This window comes from Drosophila arizonae, chromosome 4 (assembly GCF_054131065.1).
Source record: "Drosophila arizonae isolate 15081-1271.41 chromosome 4, UAZ_ARI_1.0, whole genome shotgun sequence".
Classification (NCBI taxonomy): Eukaryota; Metazoa; Arthropoda; class Insecta; order Diptera; family Drosophilidae; genus Drosophila; species Drosophila arizonae.
This window is the reverse complement of record NC_142924.1, coordinates 8,319,604-8,346,920: the sequence shown is the minus strand read 5'-3', so window position 1 is coordinate 8,346,920 and position 27,317 is coordinate 8,319,604. Positions and strand designations below refer to the sequence as shown.

Genomic DNA, 27,317 nt, shown 5'->3' with positions numbered 1-27,317 from the left:
GTATCTATGTCCGTGGCGACCGCATCAGCGTCGAAACTATGTTGCCTGCCATTGAAATTCATAAAGCATCAATGCCCCCGAATGACTGCTAAGGGGAGCAGCAATCGAGCTGCGGCTCTGCTATTTTATGGCGCACACTGTTTGAAATCATTTGCTTTAATTCAAGTGAAAAATTATTTAAATTGGTAATCAAACGTGCGATGAACATTTACAGATGGAAAGGAACTAAATTTACTTGGTCTATTTCTTTTCCTTCTTACTGCATGTCTAGCTTGGAATTTAAAATGGAAATGAAAATTGATTTCAACTTAAGTGAAGATATATTATTGATCAAAGAAATATCTTGTCAATCTCATGCATCACTTGTACTCCAGATGTGTGCGAAGAATAAAACCCGCTGGACTAAAAGCCTAACTTAACTTTAATGCAGAATGCTTTGCTGATAGATGCTAATTATTGGTTGGCTTATAGTTTATTAAATATTTTTATTATTTGGCATAGTAAGAGAGAAAGTATCATCTGGGTTCACAATGCTGTTGTTGTTGTCCATATGGAGCATTCCATTAGCATAGACTCCACCCGAGAAAAAATACCCGCTTCTGTTTTTAGATTATTTAGCATACGTAAATGTATTTTTATTCATTTTATATGCACTCTCAAATTGCATAGAAGTATCAGGCTTACGACTAGAGGGATTTAAGTATTCATTTTGATTTCACTAAAAGTAGTTATTCGCCACATGCGCACACACTTATGCAGCTGCATGCGTGCATGTGAGTAGACATGTATGTATGTGATACTTAGCATGTAGTATGTATATAATTGCTTGGGATTGACTTTAACCCAATTAGCATAACTCCTGCTGCTCCTCTTTAATTGGTAATTGTTAAAAATGATAAGCTTTTCAGTTATACAATTACATTATTAATTTATTACATTACAAATCTGTAGCTGGAAATGCATAATTAAATGCAAATTAAATTATATAACTAACTATACTGGGACAAGTAATTTGGTGCATTACTCGTTAGTGTTCGTACTAGAATTACAATAAGTTACATTACATGCATACATATACATATACATATATGTATATACATATGTATGCGCATTTATTTATTACATTTAAATTATTGCATTCGCTGCTATAATTCAGTTATTCTATTGCATTCATATAAAAATGGGCTTACGCTTGTGTCATTTCCTCTTCTTCTTCCCCTTCTTCTTCTCTATTTGTAGTTTATATAATAACGAGTATTTCAATGTAGAAAATCTGACTACATTATTAGTAAGTAGAATAGAAAACTGGATTGGCATAGAACATAATGCACATTGGAGCTGATTTGGTTAAAAACGTTGGTTTCGGGGCTTAAAAAGGTTTGCTCGGAATTCGCTTATCAATTGTTTTCTCGATTTCATTGATTCTTTTGTTTGCTTAACATTTACACATTTAGAAGTCTTTGACAAAATACATTTATACACGTATACAGCCATGTGGAAATGTATTTGCGCATGGATCCGCCTCCGGCTGCAGGATGCAGGAGTCTAATTTGGCCAGTTCGTATGTGCTGCTGTTTGCTGTTGGTCTTTATATCGGTAGAGTTTCAGTTGCTAATGCTGTGGGGGACCAGCTCTCGAATGGTAGATCCTGGATCTGGAACTAGGACTAACCTTAATGGCAGCAGTAGCAGCAACAGCAAATATGATTCGCCCTCGCTGTGACTTAATTACAAATTATCTTTTAGCTTAGTTATTAATTTTCACTATGTATTAGGCTACAATTACGAATATTATATAACTCGCTTGTACAAAAATCCTTCTCGTCTGTCCAAATTATAAGATATGACAAATTATTGTATATATATAGTATATATGCCTAGTTACTCGTAATTAAGTATTTAATTATTATGTTCATATTTTACTATGCAATTGTTAATCCATCGCTTACTTGAGTATTTTTTGGTTTAGTTTGGAATTCGCTGATTATATGTACTTATGCATGGCCATGATATACGTTTACATTTAATGTGTGTATTCTGTGACTGTCTCTCCGTGTGTGTGTGTGTGTTGTATTGTATTGCAGTTACAGTTACCGTTACCGTTTACCACCCACTGCCCGACTCCTGCGGCTCTTACACTTGTAAATTATCTAAATGCTCGGCGTACTCCTCGGCCGTTGTGAACTCCAGCTCTAGCTCGTCGTGACTGTGACTGCGACTGTGACTGTGACTGTGGCTGTGGCTGTGACTGTGACTGTGACTGCGACTGTAATGAGCAAAGTTCGGGTGCGTGGCGAGCACCATAAAAAGTTAATGCCAAATCAATACAACACGTGTAAGCATTTCATTTCATTTCATTTCAGTTCAGTTCATTGTTGCTCCCCCCTCCTCCCTCCTCCCCCTGCTCACCTGTTACTGACGTCGCGTTTTTTCCGCCGATCCTGCGACAGGGCCTCCACGCAGAGCACAATCAGCTTGCCGTCGCAGGGCTGGCGCTCCTGATCGAGTAGCTTGTTGCCCAGCAGGTTGCTGGCATAGCCGAACTTCTCGTGCGAGCTGGAGTGCCAGGCATCGCAATAGGTGTCCATGGAGCGCTCTCCGTTCGGCAGTGAGCCGTGCCAGACCAGCTTGAGTGGCCTGCAGCGAATATGAGTCCATGTACATATGTACATTCGAGCACAAGATGGCGGAACTTACCACAACGGGTCTGTCAGCACATTCTTGCCGCTGAAGCTATAGATTCTCGGTGCCTGGGAGAAGAAGCCACCCTGGCCGTTAAAGACACCTTTCCACGAATTGAAGAGCACATCGCCGCGGGTGTTTACGACTGGCAGCTCCCAGTCGGCTGGACGCACTATAGAGTCCAGATTCTGCACCCTGTGAGCGACAACAAAAAGAAGGAAAATAAATGTAGCACGCGGATTAAGAGCACGAGCCGCGGCACCCTGGACCAGGGGTCGGCTGCAGCTAAAGCACCTAAAGCAGGTGAGCAAACTACCTACGAAGTGTCCAAGAGGCAGCTGGCGGCTCTTAAGCGTGGCTACGCAAGCGAATGCATATAGCAGCCATGCCATAAGTATATATTTCTTTATTTATTTATTTATGCTTTACTCTGGCAGCCTTAACATTTATTTTGGCATCCATTCAGCGCTTTGTGTGCTCGGCGCTGTGTAAATAAATTGCACGAGATTGTTTTTAGCGGCTTTTGTTTTCATATTTTCTGTGCGCTTTTCTTGCTTTGCTTCAAATATCAAGATTATGTTCCAGTTAATGAGTTCCAAAGGCGCCACCGGCTGGTGGCCAGCGCTGCGTATGAGCAATGCCATCTGGAAATCCTCGAGTGCCGAGCTTAAAGTGCGCACAGTGCCAAACTAAACATAAAAAACATGCCTAATACGCGTAAAAAGAATCTAAGCACAGATAAGACACACCCGGTCCTTCACTGACTGCGACTGTCCGTCCGCCCGCAGGCGCACGCATAGTGCCTCATGCTTACCTGGAGGTGAGGAACGCCTTGAATGTGCCCAGCAGTCCCGCTCGCCGGCCTTGGCGATAGCAGGCGAAGTCCGCGCCCCGAATGCCCTGCAAGTCGCCGGCATAGGGCTCATTGAGGGCTGCCACGCGAAGCTATTGTGTGGATTGGGAAGTGGGGAGCACAGAAAATATGGCAGAAAATTAATTTGGAGTTTATGTCAAGCATTTTGAAATCTAATTAATATAGAATTTAATGGCGGCGAACTGTTTGTTTAGCCAACTCGAGGATGGGGCAACAAATTTCAACTTGTTCTGAGGCTCTTGAAACGATACGAGTGTGTGCGATACGATAGCGAAAAACTCAAAAGATATTTCAATTTGAGCAATACTCGGGAATGCAAACAAACCTACAGAGGGTACAGGTTCAAAGGAACTCGCACACACACACATGTACGCCTGTCTGTGCATACACACGCATACATACGTATGTGTGCAGCTGGCTTGAAAGGGCATTCACTGGGTCGCCTGGTAGATATGTATATTTGGTATTCGTAATTGTACTGAAAGGTCACTCACCATCCGCGGATACCACTGAGAATGTAATTCGAGCATTTCATATGGTATTCAATTGGGCATCATTGTTAAAGATTCCAATTATTTGATGCAGCAAGTGTGGGAGGGGCGCAAAAAATCGTACATTGTAAGAGATATTGATGTAGACATGTATTTGTATTTGTAGAGCAGTTCAAGAATACACAAAACACAAAAAACGCTCAACTCTTGCTATAGTCTGTGTTCAGTTGAGTGAAATCAAATCACAAAGTGAAATCGAATTAAAAAGCACATCTGACACAGACATCGATGTGGCCCATGGCTGACATTGATATAAGCATTAGCATACAATAAGTTTCACATAAATAATTCATAATCATAATAGAAACTCAAAATAGAAGTCCAGAACTACGCAAATTGATCGGCTCATTACGGAGCAGAACTCAAAACACAATCTGCACTAATTAGAAACGTTTTCATTGACCAAACCAAACCAAACTAAAATCGGATTATTTAATTGTGTGTCTATCTGTCTATCTCTGTGTGTGTGTGTGTGTGAGTGTCGGTGTGTGACTATGTGTGTGCAAGAGATATATTAATTCGATTTAGTATGATTCTTTTTTGTTCTCTCTCTCTCTATGTAGTGTGTGTTTGTAAGTGTGTCTGTCTGTCTGTCTCTGTGTGTGTGTGTGTGAATTCAGTATATGATATTTTATTTAATTACCGTTTCATATTCGGGCGCGGTTGTAAACTGCATTTAATAACAATTAATAATAAATAGTTTTAGTAGTGTTTATTAACTGAATTGCTTAATTTTTCGCTTGGTATTAATTATACAAGTTTTAGAGCCATCGAGTGACGAGTTATTCATGTAATTCAATTCGAGAGTAACGGCATATTACGCACTTGAGGCACTTGTGCAGCAGCAATATTATGCAAATGATGGATGAGCGAATGAAACTATTTGAAATATGTATTTGGCTGGCTTTGAATGCACATTTGCAGCTGCACAATTGCCTCGACAGAGTTAAAGAACAATTGTCTATGTTTGTGTGTAAGTTGATATGTGATATCACGTTAGGCACTCACCGTCGGTGTGTTGAGCAATGGAGGTGGACTGTTCAGCAGGTTTTTCGATTGTAAGTCAAATCGCAGAGAGGGCGCAACTGTGGTGGGCGGAGCTGGCGTGGCAATGGGCACCAAGGTGCCAAGCTGTCAATAGATAAGTAGATAATAAGACGTATTTAGTACAGTTGTCAGTGGTAATTAAAAGCAATTGCAGTTGGCCAACTCAGGCATCAATATTTCATAAGCCCAACGTTAGAGCAAATCCCACTGTCCCCGAAGCAGACACTCTTTCCCGTTTTAAAAATTCCATTTCCCACTAACATCAGCTAACTTTATAATAAAGCGATGGGAAAGCGTGTTTGCCATGTATTTGACAGCGTTGCTGCTTTTAGCTAATCAGGCTTCAATTTAATAAACATCAAGAGTAAGGTTTTTACTAAATGTAATTTTTAATAATTCAAGATTTCATGTTTTGTTGTTGTTGTTGCTGTTGATGTTTTTTTTTTTTTTTAGCTGTGCTGCGCATAGAATTGAAAGACACTGTGCGCTGCTGCCGTCTGGCGAAAGTTTTAATTACTATTTTGAACTTTAAGTAGTCGACTCGTGTACTGAAATCTAATTAGGACGCGAGTGTCACCACTGATGCTGCAAGTGGCTTAGGCAGCCAGATGCCAGCCCAGGCAAAGGACATAAAAGCCCTGGCTGGCAGCGTCAATGAGCTTTTGCTTGATTTACCCACTTTTTTTCAAGGAAAGCTCCATGCACGTTTTGTTGCCAAAAGTATTTAAATGTTGCCGTCAAAGGCATCAGATTTGAGCAACCCCATACCATCCCATCCCATGCCGATCTATCCCATCCCATCCCATTCCTGCATCCTGACGCTGACTTTCGAGTTCATTTCCATTTCCCTTCTTGTGGGCATGCACATGGCAGCCCGAGGAGAACGAGTTGGTTGCTCTGTGTGTGGGCTGGCCACGCCCACTGTGCTGAGATGTGCTCTGCTCTGCTGAGCTGTGCTCTGCTGTGCTGGCATTGGCTTTGTGCATGCAACAACGGAAGCGGAAATCGAATCTTGAACAATTTTGAGCATATGTATTGTACACTGTGTGCACAATCAGGCGCCCCCAAAATCATGCAATACTTTTTAATAACGTATTGCCACAAATCTGGAACTAACTCGGCCGAAAGCTGCTCACAAATTGTGGCCACTTTAATGGGTAACAAGCTATTGCCAATCGGTTCAATTTTGCGTGTAATTTGTGGACGCTTCAGGTCATTTTTTGTACGCCTCACAAGTGCTGACCGAGCCAAATTGGCTTAGTTCTACCTTCGGCTTCGACTGGCAGCGCTGGTGACAGCAAAGATTAATTGGCAGTGTTGAGTAATGCACTGCACAAACTGAAGCTGTGGGCGAGTGTGTGTGCCAAAGTGCTGAAGTTGAAAATATTCCGATTGCCATTTGTGTAGAAATATTCGATTTGCAATTCCATTTAATATTATTCTTAATCTCCAGTTAAGGTTTATGACCCAAAGGGCGTCTCTGCAAGCATATGCATGTTTTATTCGTTGCCAATAAAAGTTCCGTTTGTTTTGTTGCTGCTTCGTCTTGGGAGCGACGCGTCGCAGCTGCTGACTGACTGACTGAGTGAGTGAGTGACTGTGTGTGTGTGTGTGATTGTTGTAGTAGCAAGTGGGTTGGTGCCTGGTTGGACTGAAATTGGCTGACATCTGCCTGGGTCTGTCCATCAGCTTTGCGTCAATATTACGTGTTCGAGGCGGCACTTCGTTGCTCTCCTTGTGCCGACTGGCTGCTGTCTTAGGAGTTGCGGAATTCTTGTTGTATCGTTAACTCGCTTGAGTGAAAAGCCAGGCGCGAGTCAATATAATTGAATAACGGGACACACACGGTTCGGGCCATGTTGCCGATCCGTTGGCAATCAGTCAGAACGTCTGCAACATTTAATGTGCAAATAAAAAAGCCCAAAGGAGCCGCCGCCAAGACAAGGACATTGCCAAACAAAAACCCTATTTTATGGCCAAAAACAAGAGGCAAAATAAACAAAACAAACATATGTACGTCAGACGTCTCTCTGCCTAGCCTCCTGCCACACACTCTTCCGCCTTCCTCCTTCCTCCTTCAGCCTTCTATTTTTATTGCATTTTATTTTGTTTTGCTTTGTTCAGTTTCATTCTGTTTTGCCAAGCCATATTTTCATAATATATAGAAAGCAGGCAATGGGCTGGGCGACTCGCAAAGACTGCTCCATAAAATAATGGCGTCCGCCAGCGACTTTTTGTTTGCCATATTTGCCATTCGAGAGCGCACGCACGAGCCGCACTTGTTTGCTCTAACCCACTCCCACTCCCACTCGCACTCCCACTCCCGATTCCAATCCCATCTCAATCCCAACATTTAACCCAGTTCTTCCTAGAGCTCCACTTACCGCTATATACTGCCAGCCCTTGTTGACGCGCACGAGCAGCGCCTCCTCCTCGGTAATGTACGCCAGGGTGCCGGGGGGGCTAAGCGCCGACTTCTATGGGAACGTCAAAGACACCAAATTTAAATGAGTTAAAAAACAAAAAATAAATAAATACGAATAGAAATACGCTGCTAAATTTATATGCTCGGATATGCTCCGTGGACATATGCACGTAGATGTGCGTGTTTGCATGTATTAGTGTATGTGCGTGTGTGTGTGTGTGTGCTGTGGCAACGCACCTTTGTCATTTCGTCTATGTTCTGGAAGGTGACTGCACCTGGCACGATTCTCATGTTCATGTTCGATGATGATGCGGAAAAGTACGGCAGCTCCTCGCCATCTCCCATGCCCATGGCAAAGCCATGGGGCGCCTCCTCGTGCTTGTGCGAGTGCGACGTCTGGCGCGGTGGCTCTGCAAATGATGATTCCGAGACATGCGTGTTAAACATCGATTTAAGATAACTCAGCTTCGATACGTATAAATACATAATGAACTGCATTAAAATGTGTGCGCGCTGATAACTAATTCAATACTGCAACTACTCCATACACAATAAAACACAAATGGCATTTAATTTATCTTTATATAACAATAATACATAATTTGATGTGTGAGAATTTACCAAGAGTTTAATAAAAATATATGCACATATATGGAATATGAAAGACCTCATAGAGGTATTTTGTAAAGCCAAAGCATGCGACACTAGGTTTGCCTAGGACTGCAAGCCAATCTGAAATAATATTTGACCAGATCTTATCTATTCAGCATAAAACGACATCCTCTGCAGTCAGACAAAGGCAACGCATGCTCAGGCACTCGCGTTTATGGGTTACCAGGTGAAATCTATAGAGCTTATTTTCAAGCATTCTCTGTCATGTTCTGCGTGTTTTCTTTTTGTTTTCGTTTTGGTTTTCGTTTTGGTTTTTGTTTTTGGTAAGTGAAAGCATGACTCTGTAAAAATGTTGAACAAAATGTTTACATGTACTTCATTAACGCAAATGAGATGATGATGATGTGCAAATAATGAGCCCAATTCCCCTTCCTAGATTTGAGGCATGCCAAGGACATGATGGGCGTGTTGTGTGTGTACTCACTACTACATATGTATAAAAATATGCATATAGTATTAGATGTTATATGTGGAAAAGAATGCTTAGGCATGCAACATCGAAAAGGAAATTTCACTACGCCAACTTTGGTGAATTGATATGATTTGACTTTGATGGTTTACCGGCTGTGCCATCTGTGGGTCTATCGCGCAGATCTTGCAGCTCTCGCAGTGCTTTAAGTTCGTCTAAAGATGAGCGCGCACCTTGATTACGAGTACAATACAGAATGATTTGGAATTGATATCATATTATGGGTATGGGAGAATGCACTTGGGTAACTGTCTGTCTGTGTTTATATGTCTGCATATATGTGTGTGTGTGGGTAGGGCACATATGTACAGTTATGAAGCATGGCACAAGTACGGGCACCTAACTATACATGTACAATTATGCTGGTATATACAATTTGCTGTTGGCACTTTGGAGCGGCCGTCGGCTCACCTGGTCGTCCGTAATAGGAGGCATCTCCGAAGAAGCTGCGCGAGTCCATGCCCGCCTCTCCCTTGGGTCCGGTTATCGATAAGCCCGGCAAGCCGGGTGGTCCGGGTGGACCGGGCGGCCCCGGCGGACCAGGCATGGGTATGTACTGTACACCGCTGCTGTCACCGTCGCCACCTGTTGTTGCCGGCAGGCCAGGTGGTCCGGGCAATCCGTCACGGCCATCGTTGCCCCGATCACCTTTGTCGCCTTTCATCTAGAATGCATGGATGGATGGATGGATAGACAGGCTTGAATAGCAATTTGTTGCAAATTAACTGCTGAGACTCACTCCATCACGGCCACCGGCGTCTCCTTTGGCACCTTTGGGTCCAGTATCACCCTTCGGCCCGATCATTCCAGGGCGTCCCTAGAAACGAGAGTTTCATAAATGATAGCCAAACGTTTATTACGCTCAGAAAAGATTTGTTTTAATCGCCCCGGGCGCACTTTCTGCCCGGTCAACCCTTGCAGCTGCAACGCAGAGCTCAGAGTGGAAACATGTGGCCGGGTCCGAGTGGCTGGCAGGAATCGCTACTAACAAGTGGAGTAACTCGCGTATAAAAACCAAGTTGAACAATCGCCAAAAACGGCCAAAGTTTTGCAGTTTAGAGTACAACAATTTGGTAGCTGCAACGCTTTGATGTTTTGTTGGTGGTGCTGCGCGTGTGGTGCGGTGCCTGTGCCACTTCCAGGAATTGAGTCAAACTTTCGTTTGGCTTCATTTCGGCGCGCCATTCATGTAAATACGTAGCTTGACTTTGATTTCGAGAGGCGGTAAACGATGCCAGTTGGCAAGCGAGCAGGCAGCCAAAGCAAACTTTTGCCTTTATATGAGACTATCCATTGTAATGGTGGTTGTTGTTGCTGTTGTTGTTGCTGCTGCTGCTGCCGTAGATGCTTTAGTTGCAGCTGCTGTTATTGCGGAATAATGGCTGCAACTGAAATTCTGGGGCAACTGCAATTGGAATCGTGTGCTGCGTCAGCGTCCTGAATAACCGTGATGAAAATGCACTTAAAATACTTTTCGTTTGAGTTTATTTCGCCAAGTTTGGCTCGCTTTTCGCGGATTCGCTTTCGCCTGTTGTCTAGCTCACGTTTGCGACGATCCCAGCCACTGTCTGTCTGTCTGTCCGACTGACTGACAGGCTATAAGTGAACTTTGCGAGCGACACAAACAATGGGCGCAGGCATGTGAAAGTTGGCCCGCCTCATGAATATGGATGCAAAAGTTATGAGTGTCTTACCGAGTGGCCGATATCGCCCATGGGTCCCGGTTTGCCGGGTGGTCCAATTGGTCCGGCCGGTCCGGTGCCGCCGCGTCGGCCGCGCATGCCCTTCTCGCCCTTCTCGCCCCGTTCGCCCTTGGTGCCGTTGCCGTCGCCTGGCTGGCCGGCCAATCCGGGTAGGCCTGGTGCTCCGGGCTCACCCTTGGGTCCAGCGGGTCCGTGAGCGCCTTTGTGACCCTGTTATTGGAGTGAACAGAAAGAAGAATGTGGGAGCGTGTGTGTAAAATGATTTACGGTATTAAATATACGGTACATGCCCAGGGGGCGCACTCACGCCTAATTTGGCCGTAAAACTCAATTTCAAACGTTTTGTCGTCGGCAAAAATTCAATTCAAACTCATTTTGAAATCAAATCAATTCTAAAATCCACAATCCCCACAATCAAACCAACTCACACGCAAGCACGCACACACACACACACACACGCGCAAAATATATAAATTTATGCGCCAGAATGTATGCAATGCTAGTGACAAGCCCGAAAACACAAAACCATTGCCAAAAGACGAGAGCCCGAGTTTCTTTTTGGACCCGAACCCGAAAAACTTGTCAGGCGATATATTATGCCTGTATTGGGTATACTTTCTAATCAACTATTCTCAGTTGAATACATAAAGTTGCCTAACATTTAAATTGTAGTATTTCCAAAGAACAACAAATTGATGGTTCTATGAACATCTTACAAATGTAACATATTTAAATTTAAAATAAATTTAATTGAAATTGAATACCAATAACTTTGTATACATTTTAATTAATATTTACAGACAAATACTTTTATTTTAAGTATCCACAGTCAATTTGAAAAATTAGATATTCAGTTCAAGGGCATAAAGATTTATAGCCCGGGTATTTTCGAGTCGAGTATAAGGAATCGCAATCTAACTGTATTCTGTTGCTCATGTGTACTTCTGCCTTTTTGGGACTTTGCTTTGTGGCAGTTTGCAAAGCGACTGGCGTTCTGCAGTTTTGCTCCCACCCAGTCCCAGTCCCTGTCCCTGTCCCTGCCTCTTCCTCTGCCCTTGCCCCAGTCCCTACCGTTGCCAGCAACCCCAACCAAGTGCTCCCGATTTATCCCCAGTGTCGTCTTCCACATCATCAGCGCCTTAAATGGTTTGCCATAAATTTGCGCGCGCCTACTCGCAGCTTGTGTGGGGCTTGGCTGAGGAATGTGGAGTGTGGAGTGTGGAGTCTGGAGCATGGGATGAACGCTCTTCCCGTGCGGGACTGCTTTAAATTGACCTGACCCTGCGACTGCATGGGTTGCTGCAGGCTTCACACCATCAGCTTGATGCCAACTAATGAATAATTAATAAGCCACCCACACGCACCCAAAAATACGCACACATATGACAGTCTGTGTGTGTGTTTGTGTGTGTGTGTGTGTGTGTGTGTGTGTGTGTGTGTGTGTGTGTGTGTGTGTGTGTAACATTAGAGAGTACGCGCGATTGCCTCAGGGCTGTCTTGAAAGGAGGCCTCATTTGTGTGTGTAGTGGGGAGGGGGTGAGGGAGGGAGTGTCTTTTGAGTTAAATAAAATGTACCTAATTGTGCGTGTATTTATACGTTTAAAATGCTAATTTCAATATTAGTTTCGAAAATTCAAATGTAATAACGTATTTTTTGGCATGTGTGTGCGTGCGTGACCGTAAATTGAGCGTAAATTCATCAGAAAATCGTAATCGATTTTTATACAGCTCTGGGATGCTGAGGTTTTTGCATAATTTCTTTTTATTTCACGCCCGATTAAGTATGGTTTGCCAGGGCTTGGCCGAGAGGGCGTGCCGCAAGACGGCACTCAACTATTTGGATAGACCCGAAGTGAGGCCTACAAAAACTTCGCCACTAGCCAAATAAGCATAAATATATGTACTTACGTAATATATCAAAGGTCAAATAAATCTTCACACACACACACATACATGCACACGCACACAGACGAAATTGGAGGTGTAACAGCAGCGGAAGTCGGCTGACAATCCGAGAAACGCCCACCAGCTATTGTACAATCCCATGGCCCGCTTCATGCCTCAGCTCCCATCCACGTGCGACAAACTTCGCCCCACAGAAATGGCAAACATACTACAAGCATATTATATTCTTGGGAGTATGTGTTGGCAGCTTAAAGTTTTGAGGTTCCACATAAAAGAAATATGCGCGCCACTTTTTTCCAGCTGGGCGACCCCTGCTAACGAGGAGTCCGAGAGCAGGAGCCGGAGCAGTGCTTCGCTGGGAGTCCGGGTCCCTAAGCTGCTAAATAGCATGAAACGTAATGGGGGAGAAGTAAGCGCCGTCTAAGCAGGATGAGCTGCAGAAATGGCCAAAACTTATTATAAAAATAATACAGAATGCGAGTAGTCGAAGTAGTAACTGCCAGACACTGACTCAACTGACTGGACAGACTGAATGACTGAATGACTGAGCGAGTGAATGCCGAGATGCCTGGATGACTGGATGAATGGCAGGGGTCATTCAAGGGAATGGACTTTGGTAAACGATTTCTAATAAACTAGAGAGCACCTCGATCATATCAACTGGCAGCCAAATGAGCTATAAACGCTTACAAATTGCCCCGGGTCCAGCGGCAGGGCAACAAATAATACGACATCCCCTCGCGTGGTTCTAGTCTGATAGAAATTTATGCGTCATATTATGGACAGTCCGGGCACGCAAATGAATGCAATGCAATAAATCTGAGAGTTTCAGCTAAACGATGGCCACTTGCTGCGAGCTGAAGTACAAATGCGACAACTAAAACTGGGGCATCTATCATGTTGAGTGTGATTCGCATATGGCATATGGACTGGGAGGACTGTACTCTGGATACTGGATACTGGGAACTGGATTTTGGGATATAAATCCCCATCTCTTTGGCAGTCATTGGCATTTGATGTTTCTAGCCTCGAAATCAATTGAGTAATCAATAGAGCAGAAGTTATTATTTGACACAACAATGTGGTTCGGATAATTTGCAATGCACACACATACGCACTCACTCACACACTTGCATACACAGGAGTATTTATGTGCTGGAAAAATGCTGGAATTGAACTTTGACTCACCTTCTCACCGCGCTCTCCTGGACGTCCGGGCTCACCTTTCTCGCCTGGTGCTCCTTTAGGTCCTGCTTGGGTAACGGTGGAGCCGCGTAGGCCGGTCATCGAGTTGCCCATTAAGGATTCCTGTTGTGTATAGGTATGTAAGTGTGAGTGTAGGTGTGTGTGTGTGTGTGAGGGAAGGTAAGCATAGTAATTTGTTAAATATTTGCTTGTTGTACAATTTATATTTCGATACATGTATTTTGGGGCCATTTTTTAAGCAGCGGGCGACCTTTGATGGCCTCGTTGACCCAACAAGAATACACGTAGTACTCACACACACTCACACACATGCACACACACGGGAAATTTGATTAATGACCTGATGAGCCCCTTTTGTGTGTGTGTGCATGTGTGTGCGTGTGTGTGTGACGCCCCTAATGCTTGGGACTAATGACACCGAGGGGTTCTAGTCCATTAGGTTTTTGCGGCCAATGCTTACCCAGAGCAAACTTGTGCTTTTGTTTTCTTGTTCTTGTTATATTTCTATTATTGTTTTCTTTTTTATTTTTTTTTTTTTTTTTTTTTTGTCTTTTTTTGGTTTAGTGGGAACATAAAATGAAATTGTTAAATATTTATACCTTGAAAGTCCTGGTAGGATTCCAATTTATCTGTTATTTATGTGTTGATTGTTACAAGAATACATATTTTGTGGTACGATTTGTTTATAATATATAGCATAAAACAATGGGTGTGGAATTAAAGCGTATTATTATATGATTTCAATTCGTTGATGTTCAAAGTTCAAGCTGAGGCAGTAAAATTGCAACTTTTACAAATTTATGGGGGGGACAGCATACTTACTCCATTGCCACCCTCCTCATCGTACCCCTAGTATTATTTAGTATCGTTTGAGCCCGTCGAAAATTATTTGAAAAAGTTGCCTCTGTGTCAACAATCAAAAGTCGTTCTAATAAACTTAAAAGCTTTTTTGCCCTCCCTGGGCACATGGCTGTAACAAGGTCAAAACGCTTGAGAACAACAATAAGAGCAACAACAATTGGAAACGCCCCCAAAACACGCCCACCTATCGCCCCTTGACCTAACCCAGCGATGCGACAATGATAATAAACCCCCGACGAGCGCATAAAACAATGGGAGGCTGACTGAGCGAGCGTCTGATTTAACTGGCGCGTTAGCCATAAGTAGCTTGACACTCTCATAACCGTAACAGCGCGATAATGATTACGACCACAACCGCACACACACACACACAGACAGACAGAGCCCGCTGAGATACGCACAAGCAGGCAACATACGGCGTTGAAATGCGATGATAAAGCTGGCGAAAAAATAAAAGTTTTGCTCTCCGTAAAGGGTTAAAAGCCAGCAATACAAATGTGTCAGAGTGTGTGTGTGCGTGTGTGTGTGAGCCAGTATCAGTATGCGTGTTAGCGCGTTTAACCGCGTGAACTGCGTGCCATGCGCTGATAACAGTAATTGCCACAAGCTGGCATGCCAGCACTCCGTAAGACCTGAATCAGAAACCCGCAGGCAGAGCCAGAGCCAGAGCCAGAGCCTGTGCCGGAGCCAGCGCAGGAGCCAGAGCAAGAGCCACGGCCAGAGTCAGTTGCACGTCGCCAAAAGGGGGAACTCCATTGAAGAGCGGGACTGGCACTGGGCTTGGCTTGTTTTCGGTTTGCGTGTTCAGGACACTTACGTTTCGGCATTTCGGCGAGGTGTTCATGTTGTTCAAGGCGCTGGCTTTGTTGTTGTTGTTGTTGTTGTTGCTATTGCTGTTGTAGCTTTGTGGTTTTAAGATTATTAGCACAGATAACCCATTTGCGACAACAAACCTGAGCCGTCGAAGCAGTCGACTGCCTGCCGCCGGCCTGCCAGGCCCAAATCTGGGCAGCAATTTTTCACAGTGTACAGGTGCAGTCGATTGCCGCTCGCTCGCTCGGCGTGCGCCCCTGCCCCCAGGAAGGAAATTGGTTTAGGCAAATTGTGTGGCGAGCAGAACATGACCGATGCCTGCCGCCAAATGCGCCGCCGAGGCGCACAATTCATAAAAGGAACGTGCGTGATTGGAAGCATCCGTCGGATATAGATAAACGGACGAGCGCCTTACCGTTTTGGATCTAGCGGAAAAGTTGCAATTTAATGCCAAATGCAAACGAAACAGCGTAAAGTTAACTGAAAATTTAGTATATCTTCAGCTGGCCGAAGACTTGATACTCTCGCTATAGCTGCAAGAGTATTTAATTAAAGGTTAGTATGCAAATGGAGAGCGTTTGACTGCTATATGCCCTGTATGCAAATTTGTACAGGGTATTGCTTTGGCATTCTCTTTAAAATTAATAAAATAAATAATAAACATGATTTTAATCACACTTGAAAATGCCAAAGCACAAGTATGTAAGAGATGAATGTTACTTGAATGATATTTGAACAATAATGTTGGTCTTGTATCATATTTAAATACTTAAATTAATATGAAATTAAAAGAAAATAAATGTTGTGTGTTCGTGTGATGAAAAGATAAGTGCGTAAGCACGACAATTTCTACTCGTGTTATTCGTATAATTAATTTTTAAAACGAATTCAACTTGTACTCACATCATAGCTCTCTGGCAAGCCAGGCGGGCCCGGGGGTCCGGGTGGACCCATCACTCCGGGCATGCCGTCGACGCCTGGCTCGCCCTTCTCCCCCTGCGGACCTTCCGGGCCGCGAGCGCCAGTTACGCCAGTGGCACCCTGTGAATACAAAAGAGAATGGGAAGAGAAAGGAAGAGACAAGGAAAAACGGCGCCGCCGGCGACCAAGAAATAAATCACATTAGTGGGCGTGCATATAGATTGTACGACTACGACTATGTCTACGGCTATGTCTGCATTTACAGCTACATAAACTGAGCATATATATATAGAGTATTTATATACAGATATATATATGTATATAATATGTATGTATGTATGTATGTATGTATATAGACTACAAACTATTTGGAGGCCTGTTGCCAGCTGGCTGCCTTAACTGGCTGCGGTCGATTTACATAATCGTCGCGTTTTAGCCCTAGCTCATTAATCTACGCGGCCCAGCTGCCAGGCCAAGGGTATGGGTAGCTCTGGGTTTTGGTTTTGGTTTTGGTTTGGGGTCGAGCTGTGGGTACGTTGGCTGTGGTGTTGCACAAAAAATGTGTCTCTCGATGTCCTTAATCTTATGCAAAATGGACACGCTGTGCGCCATTTGCGTGTTGTGTTTGCCTTCGGATTGTCCGTGTTGCCGTCGTCCTTTGTACATTGTTATTTCAGTGGCTGCTGTTGTTGTTGTTGTTGTTGTTGTCGCTATAATGCTCGGTTGCTTATCGTCGTCTTTTAAATTAATTGCTATTAGTTAAGGGATTAGCAGTAGAGCAACAAAATTGTCGCAGGAATTTCCGGTATGCGCAGCAGTTCGCCATATTTTACTCAAGCATTTTAGGTGGACTAGCAGCAAGGACAACAGGACTGGCTGGGACCCAAGGGTCAGATTGGAGCCTCTCTACATTTCGGGCAAGACATATTCGCCTAGCTGCTTGTTGTTAGCCACAGAAATGTTTTGCATACCGCTTTTCTTTTGATATATTGCAGCGCATTGAAGAGGCTGCGTTCCACAGGTTGCTAAGCACATTGTCAATGAGAGTTGAGTCTTTGTTGAGAGACTAGGCAGAGTGTTGTCTCTGACTTGGCCAAAATAAAATGCATTTGCATGTTGTTTGTTAACTGGGAGTAGACTAAAGCTGCGAGACTCTATGTGTACATGGACGGAACGTATCTGAGTGGTTTTTATATTTTTGGCTAACCCCATAAAAGTTACGAGTATCTTTGGCTCTTTGCCGTGACAGGCACTTTCGGCTTGAGTGGATGTTGAGGCTAACATCTCGTTGTAGCACTGTGGACTTAGCCTTTGACCCGCACACACACACACGCACACAAGAGCACATATGTACGCTGAATAAACTACGCGCTAACTGGCACACAGTTACAACGATAGACAGACATAGGAAGGCAGAGAAAAAGAGAGAGAGAGAGAGTGGACTCTTTGTATTCTCACATAGAGCGAAAGACGTAGCCAACTGATGAGATAATATAACGAGTGCCAGTGGCAGCCAAAGTGGATAAGTGCTTAAGCCTGAGTTGCCTGCCGTTTGCTCGCAAAACTTATAAAGAAATTTTCGTTTCCTTTTTTCACGTTAACGCTTTTCCTCGTTTCCGGCTACACGCACACACACGCACAAATTATGATGTTTGACTTGGCAGTCGTGTGTGTGTGTGCGTGCTACCGGCTATCGATAAGCATCGCACTCCTATTACCGCTCCCTCACTCACATCGAGATTAGAAGATGTGTGTAATGAAATTGAAAATGCGTTAGATCCATGACAAATATTGCCCTTTGCCATTTTGGCCGGCCAATCCGTAGCCTTTGTATAAACTAAGTCTAAAGTCGTCGCATGTACTTACGGTAAGTCCAGGGGCTCCGGTCTTTCCATCTCTGCCCTGCGGACCGGGCGGGCCGCGCAACGTTTCCCGTATCGCTTCATTGTCCTTGAAGGCTTCCAGGATATCAGACGCATTACATGTACATTCGCCAGTGTATTTCTGCAATCGAGACACGAATAGTTTTGTCATTTAAGCCAAAGCGCTTTTAAGCCAAGACAGGGCTTATATTTGCATTTGGCAAGATGACACCCAGAGTTGGCATTGCATTTGTCTTTCAGTTCAAATCCAACTGCAGCTCCGCTGTCGCAAATATTTGGGCCCCAGTTCGGTGCGGTCTAGGTTGATTTGAATACTTACAGCCCCCGGACTTGGTGTCTCCACAAAGGGCGGATACGAGGCTGTATCACCTTTGGGGCCCGGCGGACCGGGCGGCCCAGGTGGACCGCGTATACTATCGCCCTTGGGTCCTCGATCACCCTTTTCGCCCTTAATGCCACGATATGCTGCAGGAGGATAGAATAGAAGCAAAAGCAAAATGGTTTCCATTAGCCGTTTGCCTAATTAAAATCCGGACAAGGTCCAGCTGCAGTTGAACTTACGTCTCTCGTGCGTCAGCTGCGTCTGTCCGTTGGGCTGAATACCACTGTCGTCGAAAATGTCAGTTGCCTGCGAAGAAGAAGAGAGCGACAAGGACATGTAGTAAGTGGCTATTGCATCTACAGCAAATATATACACAGCACTTGCTGTCATGTTTATAATTCCTGATCGAGCTGCAGCTGCAATCAGCCGCAATAGAAGTGCCAAAGGGGGATTAAAATAGATTATTGCTTAGCTTAGTTGGGTAAGTAAACGTATTATGAATTCGCCTGGGATATGTAAATATGCTAGGCAACTAACCACATTATCTATAGACCAAAAATCCTCTCTGGTAATGTCATTCTCATCGACAATGGGCTCATCAGGTGGGGAGTTCTAGGTGTAAGTAAATTAAAGCATTAAAAAATATATAAAATAAAACATAAGAAATAAAAATGAAAAAATAAAACAAACCATTTCTTGATCGGGATCAACTGGTGCTTCAGCAACAGACTCTGTGGATATTTCATTTTCCTCCTTAATTGTAAAAAATTAAAAATTTTAAATACGATTTACAACATTATGAAATGAACAAATAAAAGGGAATTTAGCAAAATAATTTTATATACATACTTATGAATCAAATGAAACACTTTGTTAATATCCGTACCAAAGACTTACTAATTCTTAATTACTTAATTGCTTTTCATGTATGATACATAATAAATAAAGCCGTTAAACTGTTGCAGCCTGATGATGAGCTGCAAATGATGAACTTACCACTGGCACGGCCGTCGTTAACTCTGGGGCCTTGCATTGAAATTTAAAGCCTTCCGGATTCTCATACACATAGATTTGTACTAAATAGCCCTGCGCATGAGATATGTTTGTATAAGGGCTTGGATAATTATCCAGATTTATATATTAATAAAATGCGTTTCTAATAACTATTGAAACGGCAGCAGCCGCAGCACACATGATACCTGCCCCCAATTGAAATCCCTCATCAACTAATGCAACGTTAAATATACATATCTATAATAAATCAATCAATTTGCGAATCATTTCAATGAATGCACACAGAAACCTATTGGTAATGCAACACCGGACTGCCTCTGTTCTGTGCCAATTGTAATTGCAGCAAATCGAAATTAATTATTGATGTTAATTTCAAATTGCACTTGCCACTTGCCACTTGCCACATGCCACATGCCACAAGCCATCCACGCAACTAATGTGCGCTGCCCCCATCACTTGCCCCCTCAATTTCCCCGACAAAGAGGCAGACGAAAGTCTGCGGCACAACGAAGCGGAAAAGGGGTGCCACCATAACACACAACATAAGTTCACAATGGGACAGACTTACCTGGAAAATGAGTGGAAAATGGAGGGGCGCAGCCTGGACTATCAGCAGTCTATAGAAATGCTAACCGCAGACGTTAGAGAACCTAGCTACAAGACAATGCACCACGGACAATGCGATGCTATTGCACAGACATAGACATTGCCTCAGACAGAGGCACAAATCGAGAGGGAGAGAGAGAGAGAGAGTGAGACTGGGAAAGTAAGTGAATGCACATCTGCCATGAACCCTGTTCTTGGCTCTTTCAAATAAAAATGGCAGCAAACACTCACGGGCAATACGAGTGCGGGCCAAGCACAATGGCAGCAGTCATCCCGTCATTGTTGTTATCCTTGCTGTTGTTGTTGTTTGGCAGAGACTGTAACTGATAGTAATGGCCATGCGGCTTTTATGCATCCCAGCTAAAAGTTCTGTCTGAGACGGCGAGTCGTTGAGTTTCGGGTTAAAAGCGTGCAATCGGCTTTCAGGATGGCTTAATATGCTCAACGCTCAACGCTCAACAGCATAGGAGTGCTGTCACAGCGAAAGGATTGAATGGCCAAATGCGGAACGGTGCTTGGCCGCAGGGCAACAGGACATCACGAGAACAGGACAACAGGACAACAGCGCAGCATCCGTACTCGGTATCACACACGTACTACGCTGCATTAAATGGCTGCCAATAAACATTGGAAGTGAGCGCCGCTCAGCTCCATTCCGCATGGCCTCGACTCCTGCAGCTGCAGCTTGTTGCTCTTTTGCCATTGGCGGCAGACTGTTGAGTGAGGCAACATTAAAGGTCTCGCATTTTTATAGCTCCCATGGAATATGCACATAAAGCAGGGTATAATGCAGTTGGATAAATGAGACTGAAAGGGACTATATGACAAAGAGATTTCACATTGTTATATAATATGTGCTATAATAGTTCCGCCGTTATGGCATATATCGATATGCATTGTTAATGCTGCCGTTATCTATATATAGAACTCGCTCGGTCAACTAATTGCTCGCATTCGTAAAACAGGGCAATCCCTAGTCACCTACGCCCCACCTGATTATAATTTCTTAGTTCGCTCGGGCTGTGATGCGGTTGAATAAAACTATGCGCCGAGCATTACGGCAGGCCAGCGAAAATGGCAAGCACTAAAAATCCATTTGTACTTATATATATGCATGTGTGTGTGTGTGTGTGAGTGTATATAGAGTCGCACTCATTTGTACAAATCTGTCTCTGTGTGAGTGGCCCAGTTCTGCTTTCAAGCCGGTGCCACTCTCGCTCCCTCCCTCTCTCTCTCTCTCTCTCCCTGTCTGTGTATGTGTCTGTGTTTGTGCAACAAAATTAGCCGCAAAGAAATTCACTAGAAACGGAAATTAAGTAGCTGGATGTGGCATTTTTTGGGTGGGGTCGTTATTTCTTGTTCCGTTCATTTACCCCCGTCTCCTGCCAAGGGGTGACATTCACAATTACCTGCTGGCCACAGGCATTTCAATGTATCGACAGTCATATACCATATATATACACACACACATATACACATACAGACTTCCGGTCCAGCTTAAGTTCCCAGCTGGACTGCGAAATGAAATTGAAAAAACTGGCTATCCAATTAAATATCTTGTCTTAAGCAAATGTCATGAGACATGATGAGAATGTTTGCCCAGACTTTCGCTAAAGAAATTAATTTGCCATTAACTGAGATATTCGGCACAAAGGAAAATGTCTCAAAAGTCGCCTCGGAACGTGCTTTAAAGTGCCACGTGACAATTGACCAAAGAGCAATGATAACAATGGCTAACCCTTTGAGCTAGCTCAAATCAGTACTCGTAATTTGAACCCTTTTTTCTGAGGGCCTGTAGCGCACAAGTCGAGCACGATGAACTGCTCTGATAGGAGCACATCAAAGCAAGCTCTCTGCAAGATTGTGCATGGCAACGCAGCGAGCCGGACAAAGACATGGCCCAGGCACCGACGAAAAGGCGTCGGGAAATAAATAAACAAGAGAAGCAACCGAGGCAGGAAGCCAGGCCAGCCGGGAGGTCAAGTCCAGACAATGGTCGCCGAGTCTCTTTAAATAATCAAAAATGGGCCCAGAGGCGGCCGAAAGTAAAGTCGTGTCGTAGGTGGGGCAGCGGGCGGTTAGTTTAAGCTGTCAACCCGAACGTAAACGTAAACGTAACTAGCAGGCAGTAGGTGGGTAGCAGGCAGCGTGCTGCAGTGCAGCAGCTCGGTCAAGTGGCGCCACGAGCAATTAACTAGGCTGAGACTTGGCAGCAGAGAAACGGAGGAGAGGAGCGGCGAGAAGGGGACTCTGTGCATGTGAGTGGCGTGTGCATTTGATTTTGTCTTGGGCCGCACATAATTAAGGCCAGCAGAGCTGGGCAGGGGCGCAGAGGCGCCAAAGCGGAGCAAGGACATGCCAGAAGAGCAGTCAGAAATGAACGTCAGGAGCACGACAGCAATGCCAGCAGCGGGGGTTGCACTTGACAAGGGTTCGCATTGAGAGTAAAACAAACAAATATAACACACCGTTGACCTGCTTCCCCAGTCGGGTCGAAAGGTATGCAACCTTTTGCGAGTAGTTCCTTTCGTTCTATGATGCCAAACACGTTTTAGATATAAAAACAGCAAAGAAACTGAATAAAAATGAAAGCACACTGTCCGCAAACGGAATCCATGCAGCCTGGCAATTTGTCAAAAATGTGTCAATAATGTAGATCGATTGAGGATGATTGCGGCCCCTTAAAAATTAAGCGAAAAGGGTTCAAATTGATTATAAGTATCCTTCTACGCCCAAATGGTTCAATTAGAAGGGGCTTGTATTCCCTTGTATTTGTTTTCGCACAGTATCCGAAAAATGTTTGAAAAATTCAGCTTACATCGGATATTGCTGAAAAAATCTACATTAAAATAGTTGAAATACCAAAACTTTTTTTAAATCCTTGACCACTGAAGCTTATAAAATAGCAGAGAGGAGTGCTCTTCCCTTTTAAATTAGTTAAGTTATGCACATCACAGCCCAAACCATCATCAATCACAAGGCCGCAAATATATGTATAATTAATACACAATAAATAGGTAAAAATGGCCTTGAATTCGGTTTCATTCTGAGCAACTGGGGAAAGGTCTCGCTGCATACCCTTTCTCAGGCAACATCCGTGACGGTTCCGAGTCCCGACCTGGACTCATTTTGTCAGTTGTTGGCTGGGAGCTGCCAGTTGCAGGCAGCTGTTGTGTAGTTAAAATTAAATTTTAATTAAGCACAAATATTTAATAAGCATAAATTACGGCATGCAGCGGCATGACGACGACGACGACGTCGACGCCAGCGCCAGCGCCAGCAGCGGCATCAGAACAAAAGGACTGCTTTAAATTGTGAATGGCAACTGAAAATGGCATCGCATTAAGATTAGCATAACTTGTTTTTATACCGCTCCCCCATTCCGCTTCCTCTCGGCGCTTGTTGTCTGCCTCTTATATAACAAAAACAGGAAAGAGACAGCGACAATGGCTGCGGCAGAGCAGCAAGCGGAAACGGATATACATACATATTTGTCTTGCGTGCGCGCTGCTCTGTTTGTCTCTATGTATATACGAGCGTGGGTGTGGGTGTTTGCATGTGTCTGTGTGTGTGTGTTAATATCTACAAGTAGCAGGTAACCGGCCCCCATCCATCCGCTTGTATAAAAGTTATGCGCAGGTTAATAGATAATTAACCATGCAAATTGCCACGCAACAGTTTACAAATATTCGCAGCATCATTCTCGCAAGACAAAAATGCCGTGTGCTAGCGCCGCAGGTGTGCGTGTGCGTCAGTAAGAGAAAGAGAGAAAAAGAGAGAGAGAGAGAGAGAGAGCGGGCATATGAGAAGCGTACAGGTACAAAGGAATTAACTCTAATTACTTTGTAATGCTGATTAAGCCAGTTAGAGCGCATTAAATATGTAAACGCCACTCTGACATTCTTGGCATATTGGCACTCTGAGAGGCAGACCGACCAGACCTTGAGCGGGCTAATAAGTGCGCCTCGTCTGGGCACATGTGAGGGCTGGGCAATCAATTGCCGTATTGATTTATGCTGCATTACACTCGTGGCAGTTAAACGTTTATTTACAAGTCGAGAGTTGTTAAGGCACTTCAATTTCCATTTCCATTTCAATTTCAATTGCAAATTTCAATGGCATATTTTATGCGGCACAAATGAAAACGCGACCCGGCAAAAAATACCAAATTTAAATTCACCTTTATGGCTGCCAACGGCCCGACAAACTGAATGCCCCAACGCCGCGGCACAACCCCAAGTCTGAATAACTGTAGCGGGCCAGTCGTGGAAGCAACAGCAGCAGCATTGGCATAGTTTCTAAATCACTTTCTGTCAGCCGTTTACAGGAGCAGCAACAACAACAACAGCAGCAGCAGCAGCAGCGGCAAGGATAACAATCGCTACGTCAAAAAAAAAAAAGTTGCCCACTTTTTGTAATTTTATTTTATTTCCGTTTAAGTGCGTGCGCCAAGGTGCTGTCCGTTCACACGCCCCTCCGCCTCCGCCTCCACCGCATGCCAGTGGTGGCTGGGCGGTGGGGGTAACGGGGACAGTGTGGTGCGATTTTAAAGCTAAATTATAGCAACATAAAATTTTACGGCCAAGTTGAGGTAGATGCCGCCAAGCATCCGCCAGGTGTGCAGAGCTTAATTTTGTGCACTTGACTTTGGACACTTGGCGGCCGTTTGAAAAGGGCTTCATCTTCATTTCATTCGAGGCTGGCTCCCTTTTTGTTTTTTTTTTATTATATATTTCGTTTGGTTCGCTGCCTGTTTCTTGCATATAATCTGAATAAATTACTTTGCACATTTTGCGGCGCATAAATAATTGAAGATAGCTCCCAGGCCCAGCCCGAAATAAAACCAAATCTCTTCACACATTTATAAGTCTATTCGGGCATGTCTATATGGTGAGATGTGTCTGCCTGTGAATGTGTGTGTGTGTGTGTGCGTGTGTATGTGTATGTGTGTGTGTGCCTGTATGCAGACGCAAAGGCAGAACAATGAGACGGCAAATGCCAGCCACACAAAGTGACAGCATTTTTTTAATTTTACTAAAACCTACGACTAATTCTCAAACGAGCTGACACAAATCTCGAAAGTTGTTACACCAACATATTTGCAGACTGCCCCGGTGCTGCACCACTGCCCCACTGTCTGCTCGGCAGGCCCGGCAACCCGGCAACCCGACAGCCTGGCAGAACTGTCACCAAGTTCTGTCGCTCCGTTTGGCTGTGCATCTGTGCTCATCCCAGTTCGAGGACTAACTGCGAGCTATGTTGGTTTTTTCTTTTTCTTTATTTTTTTTGTTTGTGGTTTAAACACAAACAATGAATACTCACACATAGACACACACACACACACATGCATACACATACATATATATAGACTACGTGGATTATGCCAACAGTTGGGAGGGGAGCCGAAAAAAAAAAATCAGAAGCAGCAAGCGGAACTGCAACAATGGCGTCGAGCATTTGGTAAAAGCGCCAGCAACAATTAGCTTAAAGCAAGCAATGCACACACACACACACAGACTGATGTACGCATACATTCACATAAACGCACATTGCATTTTGCATAAACCAACACGTTATCTGCGTATTAGTGTCCTGCACGTGTGCTCGTTCAGACAGTTTTATAAACCCTATGGCAAATACATATACGCTGGCGAACGTTGCGTATACATAATCAAACAGCAGCCAAAGGACGTTTTTCGATTTGATTTGCCATTGTTGAAATATGTTATTTAATTAAGAATTAGCTTCTGTCACATGAAATGAAAGAAAAATAGCAATTGAATGGATTATTCACGAATGCTAAAATTGTATTATTTTGTATAGAGTTGAAGACCTTAGTAGGTACTAAAAACTCAGGCAGCTGTAACATCAAACTTTGATTTCATTTATGCCGATTGTATTATTTAGTAAGCTCACATACATGTCGGAGCTGTTAATCACTCAACTCTAAAAGCATCTAGTTATATATATTTTCCATTTATTCGCTCAAAATGCCAGCCCCAAAAATCCAAAGTAATCAGATCGAGAAGAGCGCCATGAAGCGCACCCCATTGTATGTAAACCCCGAGCTGAAAGGCCTTATCGTAGAGTTGATGCTGCCGCGTTTTGAGACGCTGCGTACAATAGTCTCCACACGTTTCGTATCTGAGGAGGAGATGGCGAATGAAAAAGATGATGCGGACGACGACGACTGGTGGCCCGATTACAGAATCTATTCAGACAAGCACTACATGACCGAAATGAATGTAAGTAATCGATTCATATGGTATTCAGATTTTCATATACACATACATCAGGGTCTGATGCATCTCATTCTAAATGGCTTGCGCGGCATGACAGATGAGCTGCAGACCATTGGACTCAAGTTTCAAGCCTTCATTTTGGACAACTTCAAGCCGGACCAATCTGCCAAGAAAGTAGCCGGTGCAAATCCAGCTGAGGGGAAGGAGGATATCTTGAACCGTTATCTCCTGGCTCAGAGCCTGATCAAGGACATGGTAAATTTTGTGACTTGTTGCAGTCGCCAGTGCACCAAGCTTCTGAAGCAGCGCAAAGCGTACTTTGATCGAGCTTCAGAGACCAAGGACACAGAGGATCGCATACGCCTGAAGGTCTTCGATGAGCGCAGCTTTACCGAGCTGCACGGACGTATGATTAGTTTGAAGAGCTTTGTTCAGGACTTTTGTAATTTATTCGAGTCTGAATGGAATTCGTCAGATCAGCAGGGCATCTCTGTCGTTTCCCCAACTAAGAAGATATCCACGTAAAGCTGTCTCGTTTTGTTCGCTGGATGTTATTAGCCCGTTCCTTTGTTCTAGTTCGTCCGAGCCAACCAAAACGTACACACTCAAGTGCACAAGCACACACACACACGCTCAGAGTCAGACAGAAAAAAAACACACACATGTCACATGCATATACACATGAAGGCTTCATTTGAGAGGGTTGTAATAAAGAGTCCACCCCCTTGTGAATTGGAGTATCCAGAAAAGCTTTTTATGCTTCAAAGTCAATATAGTGTGCCATGTACGGAGTAGAGTTTTAAAACGTTAAGTACGACGCACACACACACACACACACAGACATACTGATACGTGGCTGGGCCTCTCGCTCGGTGACACACTTGTGATAGCTACAAACAGCCACAGTTCCATCCCCACCACCAATCTCTGCCTCACTCCATCCCAGGCAGTTAGTTGCTTCAAGCACAAACGCCATTCAGGCGGAAATGCAGCAACAACAGCAGCAGAGAGTCGAGCAGCAGCAGTTGAGCGCTGAGCGTGGAGCGTTGAGCGCTCAGCACTGAACGCTGAGCGGGCCAGAGGCAAAAAACCTCCACGTGAAGTGTGTCATCAGTTTAAGGT

The 27,317-nt window shown here is 44.1% G+C and overlaps 2 protein-coding genes across 18 annotated transcripts in view; one reads left to right on the top strand and one right to left on the bottom strand.

The window, feature by feature from the left end:
• Positions 1-597: 597 nt before the first annotated feature.
• The window catches only part of Mp (collagen XV/XVIII-type protein multiplexin), a 53,390-nt gene continuing 26,670 nt past the window's right edge, over positions 598-27,317 (bottom strand). For 3 of the 17 annotated variants that reach the window (XM_089469186.1, XM_018007208.2, XM_089469187.1), the window contains exons 5-25: positions 19,330-19,419; positions 19,024-19,086; positions 18,871-18,945; positions 18,573-18,639; positions 18,331-18,476; positions 17,995-18,132; positions 16,111-16,248; positions 13,516-13,635; positions 10,414-10,632; positions 9,459-9,536; positions 9,131-9,383; positions 8,812-8,892; positions 7,816-7,988; positions 7,538-7,630; positions 5,115-5,237; positions 4,750-4,776; positions 4,050-4,064; positions 3,496-3,626; positions 2,697-2,876; positions 2,409-2,636; positions 598-2,265 (exon numbers count right to left, since the gene is read on the bottom strand). In XM_089469186.1, the coding sequence (XP_089325312.1) occupies positions 2,133-2,265; positions 2,409-2,636; positions 2,697-2,876; positions 3,496-3,626; positions 4,050-4,064; positions 4,750-4,776; positions 5,115-5,237; positions 7,538-7,630; positions 7,816-7,988; positions 8,812-8,892; positions 9,131-9,383; positions 9,459-9,536; positions 10,414-10,632; positions 13,516-13,635; positions 16,111-16,248; positions 17,995-18,132; positions 18,331-18,476; positions 18,573-18,639; positions 18,871-18,945; positions 19,024-19,086; positions 19,330-19,419 (2,571 nt within the window). In that variant the 3' untranslated portion in view covers positions 598-2,132. Of the gene's footprint in view, positions 2,266-2,408; positions 2,637-2,696; positions 2,877-3,495; positions 3,627-4,049; positions 4,065-4,749; positions 4,777-5,114; positions 5,238-7,537; positions 7,631-7,815; positions 7,989-8,811; positions 8,893-9,130; positions 9,384-9,458; positions 9,537-10,413; positions 10,633-13,515; positions 13,636-14,132; positions 14,163-16,110; positions 16,249-17,994; positions 18,133-18,330; positions 18,477-18,572; positions 18,640-18,870; positions 18,946-19,023; positions 19,087-19,329; positions 19,420-27,317 lie in introns of all 17 variants that reach the window. The other 14 variants (XM_089469191.1, XM_089469189.1, XM_089469188.1 and 11 more) reach the window with 14 other exon arrangements.
• Positions 25,793-26,944, top strand: LOC108613654 (uncharacterized). The gene is made up of 2 exons (XM_018007236.2): positions 25,793-26,198; positions 26,250-26,944. The coding sequence occupies exons 1-2, from the start codon at positions 25,944-25,946 to the stop codon at positions 26,718-26,720; spliced, it is 726 nt and encodes a 241-aa protein (XP_017862725.1). The 5' UTR covers positions 25,793-25,943; the 3' UTR covers positions 26,721-26,944.

Coding starts and splice junctions, on each gene's coding strand:
- LOC108613654 (XM_018007236.2), top strand. CDS start 25,944: ATGCCAGCCCCAAAAATCCAAAGTAATCAGATCGAGAAGAGCGCCATG. Junction 26,199..26,249: donor ACTACATGACCGAAATGAAT/GTAAGTAATCGA, acceptor CACATACATCAG/GGTCTGATGCATCTCATTCT.